Source organism: Schistocerca piceifrons, chromosome 5 (assembly GCF_021461385.2).
Source record: "Schistocerca piceifrons isolate TAMUIC-IGC-003096 chromosome 5, iqSchPice1.1, whole genome shotgun sequence".
Taxonomy (NCBI): Eukaryota; Metazoa; Arthropoda; class Insecta; order Orthoptera; family Acrididae; genus Schistocerca; species Schistocerca piceifrons.
In genome coordinates, this window is record NC_060142.1 from 487986914 (window position 1) to 488013687 (window position 26774).

At 37.8% G+C, this 26774-nt stretch overlaps 1 protein-coding gene across 1 annotated transcript in view; it reads left to right on the forward strand.

Annotated features, from left to right (window-relative positions):
* LOC124798507 (fatty acid synthase-like) overlaps nt 1-26774 on the forward strand; it is a 379784-nt gene that overhangs the window by 302431 nt on the left and 50579 nt on the right. Inside the window, exons 29-32 of the mRNA XM_047261946.1 lie at nt 18575-18711; nt 18790-19043; nt 19391-19700; nt 25585-25871. Coding sequence (XP_047117902.1) covers nt 18575-18711; nt 18790-19043; nt 19391-19700; nt 25585-25871 — 988 coding nt within the window. The remainder of the gene's footprint in view (nt 1-18574; nt 18712-18789; nt 19044-19390; nt 19701-25584; nt 25872-26774) is intronic.

Here is a 26774-nt window from a genome sequence, read left to right on the forward strand (position 1 = left end):
TACATCCAGCATCTCTACGATCGTCTCCATGGGAGAATAGCAGCCTGCATTGCTGCGAAAGGTGGATATACACTGTACTAGTGCCGACATTGTGCATGCTCTGTTGCCTGTGTCTATGTGCCTGTGGTTCTGTCAGTGTGATCATGTGATGTATCTGACCCCAGGAATGTGTCAATAAAGTTTCCCCTTCCTGGGACAATGAATTCACGGTGTTCTTATTTCAATTTCCAGGAGTGTATATTTCATCAAAATACTGGGAGTTTAAAGAATAAAGTAGATGAGCTTCTGGTTTGTTTAGAAGATTTAGAAGCTGAGAATGAAATAGATATACTATGCCTATCTGAGCATCACATTGTTACTGATATGGATAGGGTAAATGTAAGTGGATATAAGCTCTCTGCACATGTAATGAGAGAAAATATGGAGAAAGGAGGATTTGCCATATATGTCAAAAGTTATCATTGTGCAAAAAGTATAGAAACAAAAAAGTTTTGTGTAGAGAAACATATAGAAGCATGTGCCTGTGAGCTTAAATTAAATAAAGGCACATTTATAATTGTAACTGTATATAGGTCCCCATCAGGAAATTTTCATCTATTTCTGAAAAATTTGGACTCCTTGTTGCGCTATCTGTCAGACAGGGGGAAGCAAATTATTATTTGTGGGGACTTCAATGTAGATTCTCTGAAAGAGGGTAATAGGAAAAATGACCTTGAAGTATTACTCGGTTCTTTCAATTTGACACCCATTATTGGTTTTCCTACTCGAATGGTAAAGAATAGCAGCTCACTGATAGATAACTTCTTTATAGACCAAGATAAGTTTAACCAGATAAATGCTCAGCCTGTTGAGAATGGTCTTTCTGATCATGGTGCACAGCTAGTTACAATATATGACATAGCTCCATTCAGCAATACTAAACAGTCCTCCAAAGTAGTATGTTCAGTCAACGATTTAACAATTGCAAATTTCAGGGAAAGCCTACAGCAGTTAGACTGGGATGAGGTGTACCGTGAACCTGATGCCAATTTAAAATATAATTTATTTCATGACATTTTTGTAAATGCATTTGAAAACGGCTTCCCCAAGAAAATAGTTAAATATACTCATAAGAAACCTTGTAACAAACCATGGCTTACTAAGGGTATAAAAATATCTTGTAACCGGAAAAGGGAAATGTATCTGACAGCAAGAAAGAGTAGTGACCCAGAAACTATCAAAAATTATAAAAACTACTGTGTTATATTTAGAAAATTTATTAAAAAATCCAGGAGTATGTGTATCATGTCTGAAATCAGCAACTCTGATAATAAAATTAAAACAATTTGGAATATTATTAAAAGAGAAACAGGTCAACCAAGAGCAGAGGCAGACAGTATTACCATCAAATTGAATGAAAACTTTACGAACAAAAAGTCAGAAGTTGAAAATATTTTTAATAATCATTTTCTAAATGTTGTGGATATAGTAGGATCCAGGTGTTCATTAGAAGATGCTAGGCTGTTAATGGAAGGGGCCATACCTATGCAATTTGATACAATTGAAATCTCACCCACTTCTCCCTCTGAAATTAGGAAAATAATAAACTTGCTTAAAAGCAAAAACTCACATGGAATTGATGGCATTTCCAGCAAAATACTAAAAGCTTGTTCTCAACAGATAAGTAAGGTTCTCAGCCACCTGTGTAATAGCTCTCTGGAACAGGGCATTTCCCTTATAGACTGAAATATGCTATTGTTATAGCTTTGCATAAAAAGGGGGATGGATCTAATGTCAACAATTACCGTCCAATCTCCCTTCTAACAGCTTTATCCAAAATTTTTGAGAAAGTAATGTATTCAAGAGTAGCTTCACATATCTGTAAAAATGAAGTACTAACAAAATGTCAGTTTGGTTTCCAGAAAGGTTTTTCAACAGAAAATGCCATATATGCTTTCACCAGTCAAATTTTGAATCATCTGAATAACCGAACACCACCCATTGGGATTTTTTGTGATCTCTCAAAGGCTTTTGATTGTGTAAATCATGAAATTCTGCTAGACAAGCTCAAGTATTGTGGCATGAGTGGGACAGTGCACAAATGGTTTAATTCATACCTAACTGGAAGAGTGCAGAAAGTTGAAATAAGTAGTTCTCGTAACATGCAAAGATCAACACATTCCCCAAACTGGGGAACTATCAAGAATGGGGTTCCTCGAGGGTCAGTCTTGGGTCCTTTGTTGTTCTTATTATATATTAATGACTTACCATTCTATATTCATGAAGAGGCAAAGTTAGTTCTCTTTGCTGATGATACAAGTATAGTAACCACACCTGACAAACAAGAATTAACTGATGAAATTGTCAATACTGTCTTTCAGAAAATTACTAAGTGGTTCCTTGTAAACGGACTCTCACTGAATTTTGATAAGACACAGTACATACAGTTCCGTACAGGGAATGGTATGACGCCATTAATAAATATAGACCTTAATCAGAAGCATATAGCTAAGATAGAATATTCCAAATTTTTAGGTGTGTCCATTGATGAGAGATTAAATTGGAAGAAACACATTGATGATCTGCTGAAACGTTTGAGTTCAGCTACTTATGCAATAAGGGTCATTGCAAATTTTGGTGATAAACATCTTAGTAAATTAGCTTACTACACCTATTTTCACTCATTGCTTTCATATGGCATCATATTTTGGGGGAATTCATCACTGAGGAATAAAGTATTTATTGCACAAATGTGTGTAATCAGAATAATAGCTGGAGTCCACCCAAGATCATCCTGCAGACATTTATTTAAGGATCTAGGGATATTCACAGTAGCTTCTCAGTAAATATACTCTCTTATGAAATTTGTTATTAACAACCAAACCCAATTCAAAATTAATAGCAGTGTGCATAACTACAATACTAGGAGAAAGGATGATCTTCACTATTCAAGATTAAATCTAACTTTGGCACAGAAAGGGGTGAATTATACTGGCACTAAAGTCTTTGGTCACTTACCAAATAGTATCAAAAGTCTGACAGATAACCAACAAGTATTTAAGAAGAAATTAAAAGAATTTCTGAATGACAACTCCTTCTACTCCATAGAGGAATTTTTAGATATAAATTAAGAAAAAAAATATTTAAAAAATAAAAAAAATAAAAATAAAAAATAAAGAAAAACAAAAAATAAAGTTGTTATATTAACTTAAGTATGTTGTTACTTTAACCTAATTATGTCATGTATTAGAAAATTCGACTCGTTCCACATCATTACGAAATATCGTATTCATGATCCATGGAACTAGTATTAATCTAATCTAATCTAATCTGTGGTCAGACATTAATGCAACTTCTTTCACATACCTACCATCAGTGGTTATGTAAATTACTAGAGCTGCAATTCTCTGTGACAAGTAGAATGGTCTCCAAAGAGAATAAGTGTTATTTAGGCTACATTTAGTATTGTTACCAGATCTGTTTGGGTATGGTAGAGCTGTGAACAGTGTCACATGTTAAGTGATTGCTGTGAAGGACATGAAGATACCACATACTCATGAGAGACAGCCACATCAGTATCCGAGTCTGAAAGGGCCTCATTGTAGATCTCCATTTGACCTGCCAAATGTGATGAGCATTCTGGAGTGACGGTGGCCCAAAAATAGACTGCATTGTAGGATGGAGGCAAGCATACTTGTAGTCAAGGTTCTGTTTGACTACCACAATGGAGAATCACAGTATTGTGCATCAAGCACATTGTAACCCATTCACATCTGAATCTGCCATCCAATAACAAGTAATGGAATCCCAGAAACTTTCTGTGTCATTCTGTACCATAAGTCAGAGATTAGCAGCAGCCAGATCAGGAAATGATTCTCCCATACTTAGGAAGCCATTAACACCACAACACAAACAACAGCATTTAGAGTGGTGCTGTGACTGGGAAGCATGGACTGCTGATGAATGGCATCACATTGTATTCAGCAGTGAATTGCAATAATGCGCTACTCCACATGACCATCATAACAAGTATGTTAGTGACCTAGGGAGAGGTGACATTCTTCCACTGTTTTGGAGAGCCACAGTGGTATTACTCCTGGCATCGAGGTGTGGGGAGCCATCAGGCATGAGTTCAGGTCACAACTCATAGTGATTCAGGGAACTTGGATGGCACAATTGTATGTCACAGACAATCTGCACCCTCATGCATTACCTCTCATGTGACAGTATTGTGGGCCATTTTTCATTGGGACAATGCCCATCAACTTATTGCACATGTCTCTATGAACTGTTTGCATGATGTTGAGGTACTCCCAGAGCCAGCAAGCTCCCCAGATCTGCGCTCAGTGGGACATGTGTAGGACCAGCTCAGATGTCAACCCCTTCCCCGTGCCAGTATTCGGTATGTCAAGGATCAGTTACAGCAATTGTGGGCCAGCTTGCCTCAGGAGATGATACAGTGGTTTTATGGCACCCTTCCCCACTAAATATGTGCATGTATCCAGGTCAAAGGGCTTCCAAAATCATACTGGTATGTGGACTCATATTGTCAAATTCTTTGTAAGACTTCATTTTGTAATCAATGAAATACCCTTTGAGCCCATGAAATTTTATTTCATTCTTTCCTCCCCTTCTGGTTGCTTCACTTTTTTTGTCAGGTTATGTATAAATAACAGTATTGCATCAGAAATTTGAAAGCATACCGTGTTTCCTCGAATCTAAGCTGCACCTGAAAAATGAGACTCGAAATGAAGGAAAAAAAATTTTCCCGAATCTAAGCCGCACCTGAAATTTGAGACTCGAAATTCAAGGGGAGAGAAAGTTTTAGGCCGCATCTCCAAATCGAAACAAAGTTGGTCCATTGTAATATGAGACACAATTTAGGTCGAATGAATGACGATACAGCTACAGTAGTTTGATTCGAGTCATAATCTTAGCAGTTAAGCTTTACCAGGTAGCCATTGCTATGTATCAGGCGCTCCATCTGTATTTATACGGGTACCCTTCCTTTCTCACGTGCTTCCTCTGGTTTGAATTGATTGCTTATTTTTCTTTGATCTGATAAGCGCTGTTTTCTTTGTTATAGGTGTTTACATCACTCTAAGCTGAAAATGCATTACTGTACTGTGTCATGCATTGTTTGTCGTATTCTGATAGTGCGTGTTTATGGTCTGTCGCCGCTCGTGGTATGGCTTGCTTTTGTGCGCACTACCGCCGCTTACAATTGAAGGAAAAAAAAAAAAAAAGGAGAGGAATCGTCTCATTAGTGAAACATTGGCAAGAGACTGCTACTTGTTACTTACACTGCTGCTTTCTTTGATAATGATCAACAAGAATCAAATAATAGACTGCATATGATAGGTGTTCTGAACGAGAGTTTAGCGAAAATTTTTCTCCGTTTGAAGATCTTTGCAGACGCCTCTTTAGTACATTACATTCTGCACAGAAATTAGAGTCATCTTAGATTTAAAAATCTAGTCAATTGCTGTGCTTCATTTCTGACTGTATCAGTATTAGGCATAAGAATAATACGAATACAAACATGACATGAAATGTATATTCTTCCGCCTATGCTGTTGTCTCACACTAGTTTTGTAGTTTATTAGGTAGACAGGATTTAAATGAGATAGCAGCAAACACGAAACAATAATGGCAAAATGTTTATATTTGTATTATTCTTATGGTGAAGAGAATACTGCATGTGATTCACAAAGTTCCTATTAGCAACCATCTCTTCTCACAGGTAGGAAAAAATTCAGAACGTAGAGTTGGCCATATTGACAAGTAGAGTTGGCCATATTGACAAACATCCCAAACAGTTTTGCCAGTCGGATTTTCGTAGTACATTGAAATGCTGCTACATTCGAAGATGAACAATACAGAATTTGTATTTACTTCATTGGATAATGTATGAAAATGCAGTGGTCGAAACTCGGGGCGGAGGAAAAAGCTCGTCTTCCACCATTTTTTAAAAAATTTATTTACTGACGCAGAGGATTTGGTGCCAATATTTATTTTTGTGCCTACAAAGCATGCCTGTGTAGCGCTACATATATTCGACGGCAGAAGTTAGTTGTGGCGGCACCCACCAACATTTTTCAGAACTTCTGCTTGCTTTGCACTCGATTCTAAGCTGCAGGCGGTTTTTTGGATTACAAAAACCGGAAAAAAGTGCGACTTAGATTCGAGTAAATACAGTAGTCAGAATTTGCATATGGCTCCACCTCATAACAACAGTTTTCCTCTGTGACAGCCTGCATTCACAATGGCATTCTCCCTATAAAGAAGTAAAGATTTCCTAGTGAATGGGAGCACATGTTTGCAGAGAATTTGCAGAAATGTTTTATTTTCTTCATGGTAGAGAAAGATTGCTCCATCTCAGATGATCTCATTGGTATGGTAATTATAACTTTCAGGGGTTTCATTGTTTCACTAAAAGGCTTCTGTAAATTATTTTTAATCATGAATTGCAGAAGTGGAGCAGCACCTGTGAGAGTTTTAAACTCATTCCTCAAGCATAGATTTGTCGTCAGTTTATTACATTCTAGGAAGGGATCTGTATTGCAAGACCCCTGCAGCAGTATATCCAGAAACTGACTTGCATGCAAAAAAACTTATCAGAGTGAAATGAATTTTCAGCAACAAGATACTCTGTTAAGTCAGAGCATCAACCTGAGCACTTCTTTTGCCACAACAGTTTTTGGAATTCAGTTCCCTGTCTGTGTCCCTTTGCAGGACGTAGCAGCTGTTTGTATATGGAAATCATGTCAATGGTGTTATCTTGAATATACACTCTAAGACCATAAGAACTATGCACCACAAAGGAATTGTCCAAATTGGACAGAAATTGTAGATGTGATGTGCATGTACAAATGATTACAATTTCAGAAAAATTAGGTGATATATTTAAGGGAAAGAGCTTCACAAATTGAGCAAGTGAATAATCCATTGGTCCACCTCTGGCCCTTATGCAAGCAGTTATTTCACTTGGAATTGATTGATAGAGTTTTTGGATGTCCTTCTGAGGGATATTGTCCCAAATTATGTCCAATTGGCATTTTAGATTGTCAAAATCCTGACTGGCTGGAGGGCCCTGCCCACAATGCTCCAGACATTCTACCCACAATGCTCCATAATTCTTAATTGGGAAGAGACCAGGTGATGTAGTGGGGAGGACAAATATCAAGCAGTAAATTTCCTGACTGCTTGCAAAGACAGTTTTGTACCTGGTACGATAGAGAGTGCTTAAGTAAAATTTATAAAAACGCAGTTAGAAGGAGCAGCCCAAACCTGGGCTAATCAGCATGCTGAGTAATTTGTAGATTTCAAGACAATGTTTCTAAATAAGTACTGGGCACAAGCTAAGCAGTTGAGACTATAAAATGATTTTTTTTTTATTTAGGCCAGAATACAAAAGTGGGAAGGAAAATATGACGGGGTTCTGTGTAAAGGAATTAAATGAATTGATTCATTTGGTTGGCCTCTAAATGTGTTGACAGAGGTTTCAAATTTGAAGAGAAAATTGCCTAATCCACAATGGGAACTAATTCACAGTCCAACTGATTCTAGGGAAGAATTTCTTATCTTTATTGAAAATATGGAAAGGGCTTTCTGTTACAGGCCAAAGTATGTTGAACACAGTGATGGAAATCAGGACAAGGGAAACTGTAATAAATCTAAGGGAAGCAATGGGAATAGATGGAGAGGTGAGAGCAAATCGAGACAGGGACTGGAGGAATAGACTACTGGAGAGAACAGAAATTTTGGAGGAAGAAGGGACAGTTTTGAGCAAAGAAGGGATAAAGACAGATAGAGGGCAAGGCAGATGAGAGCACCAAATGCTAATTTCGAGAACAGACAGACAGAAAACTGAGGCCTCACTAGAGGTCTGCAGGAAGGCTGGTGACAACTCAATGAAAAGGACCATGCAACAAAAAAGTGAGTACCATAGGGAGGGTGCAGAAACGAGTATATGGATGCTATTATAGGAAATAACAGGTTTTTTTCTTGGGGTTGGGGGGGGGGGGGGGCATAAGAAATATAGGATTTGGAATAAAAGAGAGCAACATAATCATTGGAATAAAACCAGATTTAAAGATCAATCCAGTAATAATAATAATAATAATAATAATTTTATTGCCTTTAAGCCATTACAGCAATAGACAAAGTCATACATATAATACAATACAGTACAGTACATGCTATAGAAGGACAGAATTGTTAAAAACTTTACAGTTTAATATCACAGGTCATGAAATCCTTTACATTGTAGAATGGGTTTACAACTAACCAGTCATAAAGTGTTTGTTTGTATTGTTGCTCTGGTAAATTTTGTATACCTTGTGGAAGTTTGTTAAATAATTTGTGGCCCATAAGTTCATAACTGTTGACTGATTTTGACAGTCTGTGGTAGGGCATATAGATAGAGCTGTTTGTCCTAGTGCTGTAACAATGTATATTTGCCCTGCGTTTTACTTTAGGTAAGTTCTTTTTGTGTAGATTAAAACATAATAAATATATAGGTTTATTACTGTCATGATTTTTTGTTGAATAAACAAAGGTTTACAATGAGCCTTGTATGGTGAGCCTGTAATTATCCTAATAGCTTTCTTTTGCAGCAGTAGTATATCATGCACACAAGTGGAGTTTCCCCATAAAATAATGCCATAGGATATGATGCTTTGGAAAAATGAGTAGTAAGATACTCTAACATAATTTTTAGGTACACAGTGCATTAATCGCCTTAACAAATAGATTACCCTAGACAATTTACAGCTAATATACTTAATATGTGGATTCCAAGAAAGTTTATCATCCAAATATACCCCCAAAAATTTGACACAACTAGGATCATCTGATGGAAACTCGTCTTTTAAACTAAATACCATCTGCTGGGTTTTGCTTTCATTAAGCAAGAACCCACTTGCTTTAAACCAGAGTGAAGCTTGCTCAATTGTCTCTGTAACACATGTTTTAAGGCTATTAAGATCATTACTGCTGTTCAGAAATGTTGTATCATCAGCATAGAGTACTGTTCTGGATTTGATAAATGATGGCAGGTCATTTATCATTATTAGGAAAAGGAAAGGGACCAGCACGGATCCCTGCGGAACACCTACCTCAACTTGTTCTATACTGGACATTTCTTTCCCAACACAGACGGATTGCTTACGGTTTTGTAAATATGATCTTAATAGCTTAAGGCTGTTACCTTTAACACCGTAAAAGTCCATTTTTTCGAGTAGCAGTGTATGTTCTACACAGTCAAAGGCTTTGCTTAGGTCACAAAAAGTCATCTGGGCAAAGCATTTATCTTCAAATACTTGATGGATGTATTTAACAACATTGTCTATGGCATCAATGGTTGACAGGTTTTTCCTAAAGCCATACTGTGATCCACTTATTAATCCTATGTTATCAAAGTAAACAGATAATTGTTGGTAAATTATGCATTCTAGAACTTTTGAGAAAACTGGGACTATGGATATTGGCCTGTAACTAGAGACAGAATTTTTATCTCCTTTTTTATGTACTGGAACTACCCTAGACAGTTTAAGCTCATCAGGGAAAAAACCCTCCAGTATACACTTGTTTATACAATATGTTAGGGGGTACACTATACAGTCTATTACTTTCTTAAGCATGTTACAAGACAGGTCATATATGTCTACACTGTCTGATGATTTTAACTGCTTCACTATTCTTAACACAAAACCAGGTGAGACCTCAGAAAAATTGAAGATACTTGTGTTTTTTGATGACCTAGCAATATTTTTTGACAGTAACTGTGATGAGCTGATTTCAGGTTTAATTATAGCACTTCCTACTTCCTCAACTGATTTAATAAAAAAGTCATTAAATTCCTGGGGAGAGATACTAATTTTGTCACTTCTTTTATCTTTGGCGACACTATTTATTAGAGTCCATGCTGCTTTGCACTTATTGGTGGATTTCTCAATACTTCTGAGATTGTGTGCTTGTTTGGCTTCCACAATTGCTTTTTTGTACTCATTCCTAGATCTAACATAGGCTAGTTTAGCATGGTTGGTTTTCAGATTTTTATAAATATTGTACAACAACATAACTTGATTTTTCATAGTAGACAGCTGTTTTGTGTACCATGTATTTTGTCTATTTGGAACTTTTGCTTTTAGGACTCTGTCAGTTACTTTGCATTTCTTTATTGGTATGCAGTCATTAAAGTGTCCAAAAAATGCTTTGAGAAACCTATCAAATAGTACCTTTGCTGGCAGATAATTGCTTAGAGTATAATGTGTCTCATCATAACACAGGCCAAACCAATCTCTGTTAGAAAGGGACGTACGAAACCTGTCAATTTTCTCATCTGTGACTGGTCTAGTGACCACAACTTCTGGGACAAACTTATTTACATAACTCTTATCAAGAGGGAACCTACTTGTATAATTTAAAGATACTGAATCATGATCAGAATACGGAAATACTGTCACAAAACATGATTCTTCTGTTGTTTTAAAATTTACAAAAATATTGTCAAGACATGCATGTTCTCTTGTAGGTTTGTTATTGACTGAATGTAAGTTGCACTGTTTTAGTAGGTTTTGGAGTTCAGTGACAGTACGTTTTTGTGTTGTGACATCGAATTCAGCATTCACATCTCCACCTATCACAATATCATAATGTATCCATCTAGTATCTGTAAGTACATGTAACAGCAGGTCCAGTTTTTCTAAAAATACATTGGTTATACCCTTAGGTGACCTGTACAGGGAAATTACAACTAACTTAAAACTGTCTATTACTATACCAGCAGCTTCAAAGTTCTGTTCACCACACAGAAAATCTAGATCTAATCTATTGAATGTACCGCTAAATGACTTGTTAACATATATTACCACACCACCTCTTAAATGCAATTTTCTGCAGTAGCTACTGGCTAGAATATAATCATCAAATTTAATAAATGTAAGTTCACTCTCACTAGCCCAGTGTTCACTTAAACAAAAGATATCAAACCTATTTTCTAATCCAAAGTCATTGACAATAAATTCTTTATCCCTTACTCCTTCAATGTTAAGATAACAGATTATAAAATCAAACCTGTCTTTCTTTACAGATGCACTATTTTGCTGAGAGGCTATTATATCTCTGGCACTATTTATCTTATGGGCTTCTTCCCCTTGCTGCCTTCTACTAAAAAATCATTTAGACGTAATGGAGGTACAGTTTTCCGTTTGCCCGCTACACTTGATACTGCTTCTACTCTTGGAGGTCTCTTTGCATCTTCTTGTTCATGGCATGATCTAAGTGGCTGTGTTCCCACTGTAGGTAGTTCAAATGTTGCTGCAGAATGGACAGCTGGATCACCTGTTGGTACACTTGTTGCTGAATATGCTGCCACTTTTGCTGTTTCTGTTATCTTAGTTCCTGAATGAGGTGTTCTACCTGTTGTAACTGTAGTTACAGCTTCCTCTCTCCCAGCACATTCTTTTGTAATCAGTGATACCTGATGTTGTGTTACTGCTGCAACTGGAGTACATGGCAGGGAAGATACTTTGCAGGCGTCCTTTACCAGTGGTAGTGGAATAGGATCACTTTTGTTACATATAGGAGAAACAATATCCACTACCATTTTGGTCTTTTGACTGAGCAGCGATTTGCCCCATTTATTTAAATGCATACCATGTGTTGTGAAGTGCTGTCTTTCAAGATCGTCAATACTGAGGAAAAAAGCGTTTGAAGTGGTCTTGCAGATCCTTTCATACATCCTGTTTGCTTTTTGGATTTCTCTGTTCACACAAGAAGATTCAGTAAGGTCATGTCTGTGTGGAATGCCTACAACAATAACTTTTTGATCCTCTGTTGTACGTAGCACATCTCTTAGCACTCTGTTTGCTACTATTAGTTCATTCTATACGTCGTTTGCACCGCCCAATATTACAATGCATTCACTTTGTGTCACGCTATTATTGTTTTTATAGTTTTTCAAAACTTCTTTTAGGCCTGCTCCAGGTTTCACAACACTTGTCACATTGAGATCCTGCTGGAAACGAAGAATTCCTGCAATTCCTCTTCCGTGGCTGTCAGCAAGCAAAACTGTAGGCCTACTAAAGTTTTTAGGAGTCACTTTGTTTGCAACATCGAGACAGTTACGTTTTACTGACTTATTGCGCTTTGTAAATTTCCTGTCCGCCGATTCCGATTCGTAGTCTTGGTGTGAGTTGCTTGTTTCAACATTTTTAAGTTCACAATCTGTAATAAGATGTTGAAATCGATTTCTTAACGGAACTTTTAACGCACTGGAAACAAATTTAGGTTTTGCACATTTCTTTGGTTCACTGTACTCTTGCAGTTGACCGAGTTCTTTATGTGATGGGTCAGATACACTTTTAATAATGTTTTCCAACAACAGAGTATGTTCTCTTGTGGCTTTCAGTTCTTTCTGCAGTGATTCGAGTACTATGATTTCACGATTTGCGCGGCACATTTCACTCGCTGCCAGACGTCCGTTACACTTTGTTCCACACGTACACGAGATGTTTTCTTGATTTATTTTGGCGAAGCACTGCGAATGATACCAAATATGCAACACTGAACAAATTCTAATGCCACTTGATACGATTTTGTCGCATAACTTGCACCTTATTGACGCTAAATACTCGCAATTTATGGACCAATTTACTACCACATCTATATGCGTCGCCATCTTGGACAAGCTGGACATGCTGAGGAAACATTCGATAGAAATGAAGGGGCTCAGCCAATAAATGGTGGAGGCAATGTGGGTTTATGCTCAATAAAAAATTTTGAAACATTGGAACCAGACCCATTAGTCTTGTCAGGGGAAAAAACAATAGACAATGTAGATGCAGATGGCAAAACTATAAATAGCATTTAAGACTGTTGTAAGCAAGAGGAAGATACAAGTGCATTATTTAGCAAAGAGAAAATTTATGCAAGTAATGAGATTGAGCCTATTCAAAGTGGAGTGGGTGTTAATTTGAATGTTTGTAGCAGTGATGTTACAAATGGTGAAATGTTGGCTGAGTGTAGGAATGAACCAACAGATGTTCATGAAATTGTATGAGACAATGAATTGGTTAATGAAGCAGGAGTGAGTGGGAGTAAGGAGGGTGGTGCTATTGTTGGTTGCCCTGTGAGGAAACTGAAAGTCATGTTTTCTGGAAAGATGACCATTTGATTCTGGATGGGGATGTCAACTCAAAGGAGTAGATGAGCTTGCTTTCTGGGCAGCAAAATAACTGATGATGGACAAAAAAGAGATGATACAAAATGTAGACTGCAAGGGCAAGAAAGCATTTCTGAAGAAGAGAAATTTGTTAACATTGAGTATAGATTTAGGGGTTGGGAAGAATTTTGTGACAGTATTTGTATGGAATGTAGCCATGTATGGAAGTTAAACATGGATGGTAAACAATTTAGATAAGAAGAGAATAAAAGCATTTGACATGTGCTATCAATGAAGATCAGATGTGTAGAACACGTAACTAATGAGGAGGTACTGAATAGAATTGGGGAGAAAATAAATTTGTGGGACAACCTGACTAGAAGAGGGTATCAGTTGATACGGGATGTTCTGAGACATTATCCACCAATTTAGTACTGAAAGATAGTGTGGGAAATAAAAATCATAGAGGGAGAGCAAGAGATGAATGTAGCAAGCAAATTAAGGGGGATGTAGTCTGCAATATTTATTCAGGGCTGAAGAGGCTTGCACAGGATAGAGTAGCATGGAGAGCTGCATCAAACCAGTCTTCAGACTGGAATGTTAATTACAATGGGTTGGGAAAAGAGGAGAATGAGCATAATATTAATGATTGGATATCTTATGCTTAAGTTCAGAAAGCTTTGCTACCAGAGAAGTGGTATAAATTAAGGTTCAAAGTAGCCAGAAAATTGGAAGAATTAGGAGGAGAACAATATATTGTGGATGGATTTAACAAATTATTTAGAGAAGATAAAGAAATAGAACATGGGGGAATAAATGTATTAAGGTGGGAGACATGGAAGAGATGCCATTTTTGGATTCAGGTTCATGTATTTCAAATGTGTCTGAATCCTTCTGACAGCAGATTAGAAGCAATGAACTGACAGGACTGCCTGAAACTAGTGTAAAGATTAGAGCAGCAACAGGGTCTTGTAGCAAGTCCACCAATAAAGAAATCTTGTTGGGATTTGAGATCAATGGTCATTGTTTTAATATAAATTGATTATAATCTGAAACCTGCCAATGACTGTTAGATTGGACACTGATTTCTTGTGCAAATATGATTCTAGCAATGTAATAAGGGATAGAGTAGTAGAATTTGATGCTGGATGGTACAGTAAAAGAATCAGTTTTAAAAGGGTATGAAAAGGGTAAGAGGCTATAGCAATCTTGCTTAGTCTTATTCCACATACAGATGAAGCAATAAGCTCCATGAAGCTGTAATTATTTATTTTTGTAATTGCAGCACGAAATTCAAGGTAAAACATTCAACTCTGTAAACAGATAAATAACCGAACTCTCAAATAATAATGGAACTGTTACTTCATAAGTTCCAAGGAATAAACTGCCGATGTCACACTGTGTGCACTTTACGCACATATCATAATATAAAGGTTGTATCAAGGCAAAGATTCTGGTATAATTACATTCAAAGATTTAGCCTCTGCTTTAACATCTATATAATTTATCTTTATTGTTTAAATGTATCAGTAAGGATTGTAGCAAAATAATGTTATGCAGTTGTCATTGATTACAGCAGTAGCCTTTGTGCATAAAGAATTAAACTGCAAATTTGACTAGTTCCATGCAGTTATGATTCATTGTGTGATAAGTAGTATATAAAGTACAGTTTCATCTGGATGTAGAATTAATCTGCTACGCGGGTATAATAATGATATGCATAAGTAGCATAGAGATCAGTCTCATGCATTTAATGTAAACTTTGTTTAAAAATCAACTACTTTCAGTTGGTGGTCTAGGATTTAAATGCTGATATGACTCAAGCAGTCATGGTCTTCTGTTGGTGTCTATGGTGGGAGTAAGAACTGTGCAACCTGTAAACTGCTAGGGTTAGCATGTGATAATGTGGTTGGCAATTTGGACTTATTCAAGCGTGGTGCAACAGTTTGCTATTGTGAAGATGGCTTTATTCACTGAGTTAGCTTGAACAAATGTTGCTGACCTTCATATTAGTCTGTGTGAACCTGATAACTGTGGGGAATTGATTAACAATAGCATGTTTTTGCAAAACTGGAACACTGTATGTGTACGAATTGTTTGCTAGCACTGCTTTACAAAAAATCATTTGTTAATCCTTTAACTGCTCTGGACATGTTAACGTGTGCGTCTTTATATCTGCCCCTGTGTACTCTGAATGTGTTTATGCACGCCACCAATCCTTCTACCTGGTACTGTGAACATTTCTATATGTAGACACATTCAGAGTACCAGGTGGAAGGACTGGTGGCGCGCGTAAACACATTCAGAGCACTCAGGGACAGTTACAAAGGCAAGTGAATTAACACATCCAGAGCAGTTAAAGGGTTAATAATGAACATTCACCTCTATGTGGTCACCAGATGAGGGAATCTCTTCTAACAGAAATAAAACTGAAGTGGGATTTGGACTTGTGTTTGGATTCATCATTGTGGAGATCTACCATGACCAGATTACTTGATGTTTTTGTAGTCAAATGTGCTTTAAATTATTGATTGACTCTTCACAAGCTGTCATATTATTTATTGAATTAATATAGGGCTCAAGGCAGTTGTGTACAACCAGACCATTGTGCAGACAAGCCATTTAACAGTTTGTGCACACACCCAAAGGCAACGTTACTCAATCATGCTCCTAAGCCATTGTAGGATGTTTCTGGCCAGATCATGAGAACAGTTATCTAGCTGGAAGATGGCATTGTTGTTGGAAAAGATGTTAAGCATGAAGAGATCCAAGTTGTCTGCAGTAATGTTCAATGATTGTCTGTTTGCAAGAACTGTATAAATTGTTTGTGTGCTCATATAATACATATAGTGACTATGGTACCAGGATTGATGATGGAAGTGTACTGAAATATGTTGCCACTGTTAAATTCTTAGTAGTGGAATGTACATGCTAATCTGTGATTAATGTGCTGTATAAATTATCATATGCCAGCTGACTTCTTGACACCATCTTTCTCCTCACATGTGGAATTCTCAGGGAATTTATTACCAAGTTTTGGCAGCCATTGTGGTTGGTCATACCACACATGCCCTGCAAAATTGCCACTGTATTGAATTTCAAAGGTGGATCAACAGTCTACTGAGCAGATTGTCATAAACCTTTGTCACATCATATTTTCCTTTAATGTCTTATTCATCCACCACTTTAATAGGCCTATACTGCTGTAGTGGATTTTGTTTTTGTGTCTAACATGTTCTGTATGCTATTAACAGTAGCTAATCACACTCTTAAATTCTTGTTCATCTTTAGTTCTACTTCTGCACTACCCCTTCTGATACTGTGTTCATAAACCTGTAATCACTTGACCAGCAATCTTATTCATTAATTCCCTCTATATCTACCTCAAAACTATCCATTTCTCTTTTCAAACTCTCGAATCTTCTACCCTAATAACAAATCTAACATTCCAGTGCCCCTCTTCAGGAACCATATGTTAATCTGCTTTTTCATCTGATACCCCCCGAATGTTGTTGGACCATATTATGTCTTTCTGTATCATTGGTATATACAGGCCGCCATAAAAGGGCAATGTTCGCAGTTTGTGGATGGATGCGGTACTTCCAAAGTCATATTTCTCAAAGTATAAGTTACTGTGTATATATTCTTCCCTTTTTCATCATCAAAGTGCAAATACAAAGTTTCAATAAAGTGATGGAATGATAACAGAAAGGAACAATTTATGGCAAATGTTTCAATATTGTGATCACTTTTTCTTTTGACACTGGGCTACTTCAGTTAAGATACGTGGAAAATGATTCAGCATCTCCAAATGTTGTCCTTGCCAAGTGTGCATACTGTTCTATTCCGGTGTGTTTCAGTCACCACACTGAGACTTCACATCTGCACTTTGGTGACAAATAAGCAAAGATCTTATGACAGAATATCACTTTCTGTTTTGGGAAATATGACTGCAAGAACTGTTTGTACTAAAAGGTATTTTTTCAAGTAAACCTTTAGTTTTTTGCTGTAAATAAACCACATATGGCTTTTATGATCCTGCTGGTCATAATTGTCTGTTACACAGAACTATTTCACAGTTACTTGTGCTTCTGCAGTTTACAGATATGTTAACCTTAAAACATTTATTTTATGCAGTGCATGGTCTATGGTTAACATTGCTGCCTGTAGATTGTGAGGTCCTGAGTTAGATTCCTTGCTGGATTGAAAATCTTCTTCACTTTGGGACTGGGTGTTTGTGTTGGTCTCATCATTTCATCTCATCATAATTGACATGCAAGTCACTAAAGTGGCGTCAAATAGAAAGACTTGGACCAGGGAGCCAGTAACCCTAGATGGGTTCTCTTGACCAATAAAACCATATGGTCATTTTATTTAATTTTAGGCAGATACAGAGATTTATGCATAAATGATGCTGATGAGTGGTAGAACAGACACGTCTACATTTTAAGATCATTCTTATTCAATTTCAGCAATTTGAGCTGGTGTGCTTCAATTGTATGAATCATTAACTAGGGAAGCATGTTCAAAGATGTTATCAACCCTGCCAATTAAAGTAAAAAAAATAAATAAATAAATTTGAAGGCCAATGGAAGGTGTGAGGAGGTTTTGACCAGTGTTGGAGTGTTAGCTAAACTGTAGTACAAAACGTAAGAAGGCTGTAGGCTTTGGGGAGAAGTAAACTAGGCAGTTAAATTTTAACAAAACATACCGTTCATAATCAAGGGAAGCGAGATTAATTTTATCACAATTAAGATCCTAAAAAGAATGAAAATCCATTAACAGGATGTTTATTAGTGAAACACCCATCATTTTGCTCCAAAGGATTCCCTTTAATGTAAGGTAAAAAAACACTTGGTATATGTGTCACTACATGATTTCTTTGGGCTGTGGCTTATGTTTGTTAGTTTCAAACCAGATCTTTCTATAAAGGTAATCAATTTTCTGCATTCAATGTTTAGTACCTCCCCTATTTGGTAAGCAGTGATCTGTCCAAAATTTGGCCTCTTGCCCTTCTTTATAATGATAATGATAATGCTGAAGTATAATGTGTAAACTTACTTATAAAAAAATTATGAGACAGAATTTCTGGTAAGTACTCGTCTTCATGATGTGAAATGCTATAGTATTGCCAAGAAATGCACATAAACTTTAATACACTGTCTTAGCTTTGGGAATAATTTGTTCCTTCCTCAGGTAGAGAGAGCGATTGTTGCTAAATGTTAAAGAGGAAGGGCAGTTCATTTAGATCCCAGGTTGACTCAGAGACAAGTGTTGGCAGTACTATACATTTCACCTCCTGAAAGTATTTGGCGACAATTCTGCCTCATATTTGTTTTTAGTTTTCATGAGTGAATCTTCCATTGTGACAATAAACTTAGGTATTATTTTACTTTTGTTAACTTCTTGTATGGAAACTCTTTCCAGATTCCTGTTTGCAAAGAACAGTTATCAAAAGGTGCTCCTGAAATCAGATTCTCCACAAAAAAAATCTCTAGCAGTAGTAAACAACAATTTGGAGGTTAGATTTAACTGTGAATCTGATAGTTCTTACTTAATAATAGGTGAGTGGCCACTAAATAAATTTGTCAATACGCATAAGAAATGAAAGTTTGTTACAGCAAGTATTGCGTCAATTGTAGGTGGCAAAAATGAAGAATGGCTCAGCCTGACACAATGGCTTGTGAAACACGGAGCAAAGAAAATCGTCATTGCTCATCAGACAGAGAAAGGGAACAACTATGTAACCCGAAGACTTAATTTATTTAAAAAGTATTTTAATTCAGATATAGTATTAGAGTCATCCACCAAGGCTACTACACCAAATGGTGCCATGTCTCTCCTGAAACTAGCGAGCAGCAAAGGGACCTTGTCAGCCACATTTTTGTTACCACTGGTAAGTGGATGTTTAAATTAATTTTACTGGCTTTTTTTGACCATGCATTGCTGCTTTTAGAGACCTTACTTTCTTGTAAGATGCCAAGGTGTTTGCTGTGAAGATACACTTCACATGAAATGAATTAGTTCTTCAGAATTGGTCCAGTTACTAGTAATACACTATTATGTCACAATTTCTATCAATTTGTTAGCACTTTAGAGCACCAGAATTATTGGCATTTTTTAATTTTTTAAAAAAAGATCAAATTAATTATATTCTCTTGATTTTGCAACATGTTTTGCATAATTATTTGATGATGACAATATTTTTTCATAATCAATAATCAGTTGTTCATACTTTTCCAGGATCAGGCAGAAAGTTCAAGGTTAACTGATGCAGGGAACATATCAGCACAAATTCTTAATAACATTGATGTTGCCTCCCACTGTTATCCAGAGTTACTGTTTATATGCCTATCCTGTGATGGAGGAGACAACACTTGCTCAGCAAGACAAAAAATGGGTCTCAAGGGCCTATCAATAAATTGGTCCCAACAAAATGAAAGCATTTTTGATTTTAAACAATTTGTGCAGCAACTAGATAGCATACTGCTGTCAAATAAGGATCCCATTCTAAGCGTTACCAACATTACATCTGACATATCGAAAAATAGAGGCAAGTTTGTAGTAAATTTTTGTGTAAAATTAATTTAAACTTATATTAAAAAGATTAGACATACCTATATTTTAGCAGCCTCATTTCTTAGTGGTCTGGATGTATGGTCAGTACAAATGTAATGTTTTCTTCTCAAACTGCATGATAATCTGAACTTACAGGCACTTACTGTTACAATCAGGTGGAGAAAAAAATCTTTGAGAAAGGCCTTCTTTTGTAATCTTATATAAGGTGCTGCAGCCCTGACCAGCTGTACCAGACTCATATGGGAAAAAATGGGAAGAAGGAATTAGCTGTGGTCATGTAAAGTGACCCTTAGCACTTTGGGAACTCACCATATATGCATCTGTTAAGAAAGAATATGAAGGGTTACTTCAAATATCTCCAAAGAACAAACATAACAGAAAAAATATGAGTTACTATGCTGACAGCAGCAAAGATGATCCTTTCACACTCCAAAGAGAACACTATTCACTTGTTGTGGTGCATCAGCCGGATGATGTCATCACATCAGCCACTCCCCTTGTTTTTTAAAAAGTCAGGTGCAACCAGCATGTGAGGGAGCTTCCACGTTACTTGACGGCTGGTCCTCATGCAAACAGTGGGTGCAGATGTACGCTGCTCTGTCCAGTGGCTGAAGTGTTGGGTTCCATGCCTGTTGTCACCTGCACCGTGGACCTGTCTCTTGGTTTGTCAGCTTCCTCCTCAGAAAATGAAGTCTTGAGCTGTGTAAGAAGGTTACCCTCTTCCACACATTGCTGGTTTGAACCTCTTGATGAAAACCATTTATTGTCTCTCATCTTTATTGATTTTGAAGGTATGGCTTCTTTGCTATCTGGATTGAAGTGAGGACACACTATCCTCATTCTTGCAGAACCTCAACAACTTCTCCCCTATTTGCTTCACCTGGTTCTACTCAACCCAACAAGCTGCCTTCCTAGCTGTTCACCTCCACTGCAGAGATGGCTACATCAGTGCCTCTGTCCATATCAAACCTACTAACCACCAGCAATACCTCCACTTCGACAGCTGCCACCCATTCCATACCAAGAAGTCCCTTCCGTACAGCCTAGCCACCCATGGTCATCACATCTGCTGTGATGAGCAGTCCATCTCAAAATATACTGAGGGTCTAACTGAAGCCTTCACTGACTGTAATTATCCTCCCAACCTTGTACAAAAACAAATCTCACAAGCCTTATCCTTCCAGTCCCCCACAACCTCCCAATGCCCCACAGTCCAGCCGCAGAGGAGCATTCCCCTTATAACTCAGTACCATAAGGGCCTGGAGCAACTGAATTACATTCTCTGCCAGGGTTTTGATTACCTCTCGTCCTGCCCTGAAATGAGAGATGTCCTGCCCACTATCTTTCTGACCCACCTACAGTGGTATTCTGCCGTCCACCAAACCTACAGAATATACTCATCCATCCTTACACAACCCCTGCTCCCAATCCCTTACCCCATGGCTCATACCCCTGTAATAGACCTAGATGCAAGACCTGTCCCATACGTCCTTCTACCACCACCCACTCCAGTCTGGTCACTAACATCACCTATCCCATCAAAGGCAGGGCTACCTGTGAAACCAGTTATGTGATTTACAAGCTAAGCTGCAATGACTGTGCTGCATTCTATGTAGGCATGACAACCAACAAGCTGTCTGTCCACATGAATGGCCATGGACAAACTGTGGCCAAGAAACAAGTGGACCACCCTGTTGCTGAACACGCTACCAAATGTGATATCCCTCATCTCAATGACTGCTTCACAGCCTGTGCCATGTGGATCCTTCCCACCAACACCAGCTTTTCTGAACTGTGCAGGTGGGAACTTTCCCTGCAATACATCCTTCATTCCCGTAACCCTCCTGGCCTCAACCTTCGTTAGTCACTGTCCTCACCCATCCAGCCCCTTCCCTGTTCCCATTCCAGCACTACACAGCCGTCATTTCACCACCACACCCAGTCTTTTAATTTCTTTTTATTTCTCCCCTTTCCACCACTTCCCCCTCTCTCCTTCGCACATTCTATCCTGCCCTCCATCCAAACTGCAATACTTCACTGTCCACCACTCCCACCATACTATCCCTCCCCCTCCCCACCCCAGCCTCCTCCTTACCCCCACCCAGTTGCCACTCCCATCGTGCTCTGGTGCTGCTGCTTGCAGTGTGGTTTCAGTTCTCCGAGACTGCAGATGTGTGTGCAAGTTGTGTTTGCGTGAGTGTGTGTGTGAGCATGTGTGTATGTGTGTCTATTGCTGACAAAGGCCTTAATGGCCAAAAGCTTTAATTGTGTGAATCTTTTGTTGTGTCTATCGCGACTCAGCATCTCCGCTAGATGGTGAGTACCAACTTTTCTTCTCTTATATTGTTACATTCCATCCTGGATTTTCTATTGTTTGATAATTATTTTTATCAGTTTGGTTTGAAGGGAGGTTGATAATCTGCATCCTTTATCCCTGCCTCACAGCTGGTGAGGAGATATACTTCATAATCAGATAAATGCCATCAAAATTGGCAGACCTGTTAATATACAGTGGTAAGATTATCATTTTCCAGATTTGCTACTGTACTTTTTGCAGTATCTGTGGACTTAACATGATTACCGTCAAACCTCTATTGCTTAGGATGAGCTGAAAAACATATTGTTCCCATAGCAGTATAGCAATTATCTGAAATAATATCAGGACTCTACACCAAATTGGGCTGTACCAGTATGCTGTGTGTGTAAGAACTGTTTGATCACAGCTAGTATTTCAGCTTTGTTCCTATTCTGTCTCCAGTTTTCCATTTTTAGTCAGAAATAAGTAGAACATTTACCTATTTAATAGTTCTAATAAATATTTCTAGAAGAAGGAAGTTCACTGGCTGAAAATTTACTTTCTCAAACAGCAATTGGTCTAGAATTTATTGTCTATGAAACAAATTATCCACAGATACTATTCCTCCACATTATTGCTGCCATGTAGTCTTTCAGAGTGTTGTACACTTGTGCACATGAGCAATAAATAGTACATGAAATTTTATTTTTCTGCATCCATTGACAAAGGACAAGGAAGAGAAGCAGAAGGAGGCAACAGTTATGTAAACAATTATCATTTTACAAAATAATTCAAAGTCATCTTGCCTCATACATAAATCTTAGATATTTACAGAATGAATCTTTCATTCTACAGCAGAATGTTCACTGTTTTGACTTCCTGGCAGATTAAAACTTTGCTGGACAGTGACACGAATATGGAACCTTGCCTTTCATAGTAATATTTTTTCATTCCATCTGTTGTTTTCAGTTTCAGTACCAACAAATCCAAAAGAGATTATATGGAAAGTTTGTCTCTGTCCTTTGCCTCTGTATGTGTCCAGAACTTATTCGGTTTATCCAATATATCTTTTTCTGGGTTCTGACTAGAATTTATTGTAGGCTCCAACCATAACTCTTCTTATGGATGCATAACTTAACACTGAATTTTCTCTGTCAGTTTCTCTATAGTCCCTTCCTTAACAATAACATAGCACTCTCTCATTCTCTTCTTCCCCTCCACAACCCCCTCTAAAACAAATTGTTGTCCAGTTGACCATTAAATCATTGTGGGTGTTTGCCATCTTTTTTTACTTTACTTTTATATATTTATTAAAGATATATTTTTAAAGGAACAAACTCTCATTTGATTGTCGTATTATTTATTTAAGTACAACTCTGGTTTTGGCCTTTTATCCCATTTTCAAGTATTTGATTTTATGGCTTTAACATATATTGCAGGACATTTAACATATTGTCAAGCTCAAAGTAGGCCACAAATTAACAAAAATGTTGTCTTCTTAATTTGTGCCCAACTTTGAGCATGACAACATGTTAAATGTCCTGCAATATATGTTAAAGACATGAAATGAAATACTTAAATATGGCATAAGAGTCTAAAACTGGGATTGTACTTAAATAAACAATGAACCAGTCAAATGATGGTGTGTTCCTTTAAAAAATATTGTATGACTGTTGCTCAGCAACATCAGAAACTATACGTGAAAGATAATTACCTGTAATCAAACAATGGAAAATCCAGGATGGAATGTAACAATATTGCGAAAAGGAAAGCTGCTACTCACCATATAGCAGAGATACCGAGTTGCAGATAGGCACAACAAAAAGACTGTTACAAATAATACCTATCAGCCAGTAAGGCCTTCAACAGAATTAGACGGCAAATATGCAGACACGTACACACATGCAGACGCAACTCACACATACATGACTGCAGTCTCAGGAGGCCACTCTGCAATGAGAGGTAGTAGAAACTCTGACAGTAGCACTTTGTGAGGCTAATTATCCTCCCAGCCCTATACAAAAACAAATCTCCTGTGCCTTATCTCTCCAGTCTCCCACCATCTCACAAGTCCCACACTCTGGCCACAGAGGAGCATTCCCCTTGTAACTCAGTACCATCCAGGACTGGAGCAACTGAATTACATTGTTCACCAGGGTTTTACTACCACTCGTCGTGCCCTGAAATGAGAAACGTCCTGCCCATTATCCTTCCCACCCCTCCCACAATGGTATTCTGCCGTCCACTGAACCTACACACTCTACTCATCCATTCCTACACAACACCTGCTCCCAACCCTTTACCTCATGGCTCATACCCATGTAATAGACCTAGATGCAAGTCCTGTAGTACCCATCCTCCCACCACCACGTACTCCAGTCTGGTTACAAACATCATCTATCCCATCTAAGGCAGGGCTACCTGTGAAACCAGTCATTTGATCTATAAGCTAAACCACAACCACTGTGCTGCATTCTATGTGGACATGACACCAACAAGCTATCTATCCGCATGAATGGCCTCTGACAAACTGCGACCAAGAAACAGGACCACCCTGTTGCTGAGCACATTGCCAACCATGAAATCCTTCATTTCAATGAGTGTTTCACAGTGTACACCATTATGGATCCTTCCCACCAATTCCAGCTTTCCTGAATTGCGTGGCGGGAACTTTCCCTGAATATATCCTGCGTTCCCGTAACCCTCTTGGCCTCAACCTTTGTTAGTCATTGTCCTCTCCCATCCAGCCCATTCTCTGTTCCCATTCCAGCCCTATGAAGCCCTCATTCCTCCATCATGCCCAGTCTTTTTACTTCTCTCCTTTTTCATTATCCCGCCTCCCCATCTCTCCGCTCCCTCCGTCTAACCTTCCAACTGCACATAGCTGCCCTACCCTCTTTCCACCTTGTCCCTCTGTGCTCCCCAACAGCATGTCACTGTCTGACATGCCTACCCTACTGTCCCTCCCCTTCCCCACCTCAGCCTCCTCCTTACTACCACCCAGATGCTACTCCCATCATGCACCAGTGCTGGTGCTTGCAGTGTGGCCTCAGTTGCCTGAGACCGCAGTCACGTGAATCTGCACGAGTGTGTATGTGTGTGTGTTTGCTGTCTAATTCTTATGAAGACCTTACTGGCCAAAGTCTTGTGAAAGTCTTTTTGTTGTGCCTATCTGTGACTCAGCATCTACGCTATATGGTGAGTAGCAACATTACCTGTACCATATTATCTGTAGGGGGACTGTGCAGGTTAATAATAGAATTACAAGGTGATAGCGTGGCAAGCTAGTACTTTCCCTCAGGAATGTGTCCATCAGCAGTAATATAATTTTGTCTCCTGAAGGTGTATACCGGTCATAAATTTTGTTGACTTGCAGTATCACAGTTTTTAGAATATAGTACAGTTACATTTACTGGATAGACAGAAGTAAATAACTTGTGTGTATCTGACAAGCTCATTTTTTAGTAAACATATTATTTTTACTGGTGCACATTATTCTGTCAGTTTATCATGGCAGAAATAAATGCAGTAACTCATTGTGCATTTTAATTTCTTGTTCCAGACAAAGTAATAGCTGAAAGGCTGGAGTACATGTTACCAGCTTCCAAGAGAGAAGTTGCTGAAATTGGATGGAATTTGAGGAATCAACACTACATTTATGAAATGTCAACTCTCTGTCCAGAGTGGAAGGAAGTTAAAGATGCAACACCTGTATTCTTGGTGTCAGGAATCTATTCACGTTACGAACGTCATAGAGAACTTGCCAATAAAATTACGTTCCCACTATTTAATATTCATGCAACACCACTTAAATCTACAATTGAGGAGTCTGTTGAAGACATTATTCAGGTTTGTATTAAACATTTTCTTCATTTCTTGTTGTTTTATCCTAATTTTTTCTCTATTCTTATTACTTTGTAAGTACATATTTAATTTTTCCACATTTTTTGTAAGAATATAATACGTGGTTTGAAGTGATTGGCAAATGTTTGAGAAGGTGTCTGTAAGGAAGTTGTGCAGTAATAAGGGTTCATAAATAACAAGCAAGCAGTCTTCAATACATTTGTATTTGAATTTGGCTTATAAGGCTGTGACTCAAAAATATTTGGAACAAAATGCTAGTCCTCAGGAATCTGATTTTTTGGAAGTTTTACAAAGTTCTAACAAAATAGATGTCACATACCTGTTTGAACACCATGTATCTGGAGAGTTATAGAAGTTAAATATAAGTGATTATACATTAGCATCTTCATCTTGTAAAGACAATATGGAAAATAGACTAAAGTCCTATAGAAACCTACCACAAGTTCAGAAAAACTGAAACTAGTAAATTCTATAAACATCACAGCAAGGGATCCTTTTCTTGTGAGCTGGGACTACAAACAATGTCTCCTTTATAATTTCAACTGTGTACAGATTGCTAATGGGAAATGAGTGGTTTATTGGGCTCCATGAATCTTTTTGTGATATGTGCCACAAAAAATCAAGAGATTAATGTAGATTTTCTAAAGGATTTTAAGAGGAAAACTGACAGAAACTTTATAGGGATCATATAATTTGATTTTAGTATTAATGTGTCACTAACTGAAATCACATTTTGTAAGAAAGATGATGCAATTATTATAATCAATCCAAATAGATATACAGGATGAACATTAATAAAACTGACAAACTGGAGGAACAGGAAAAAAGGTCCTAGGAACATGAGGTCCTAGGAACATGCATCCAGATCTTTGCACAGTAGATGGCACT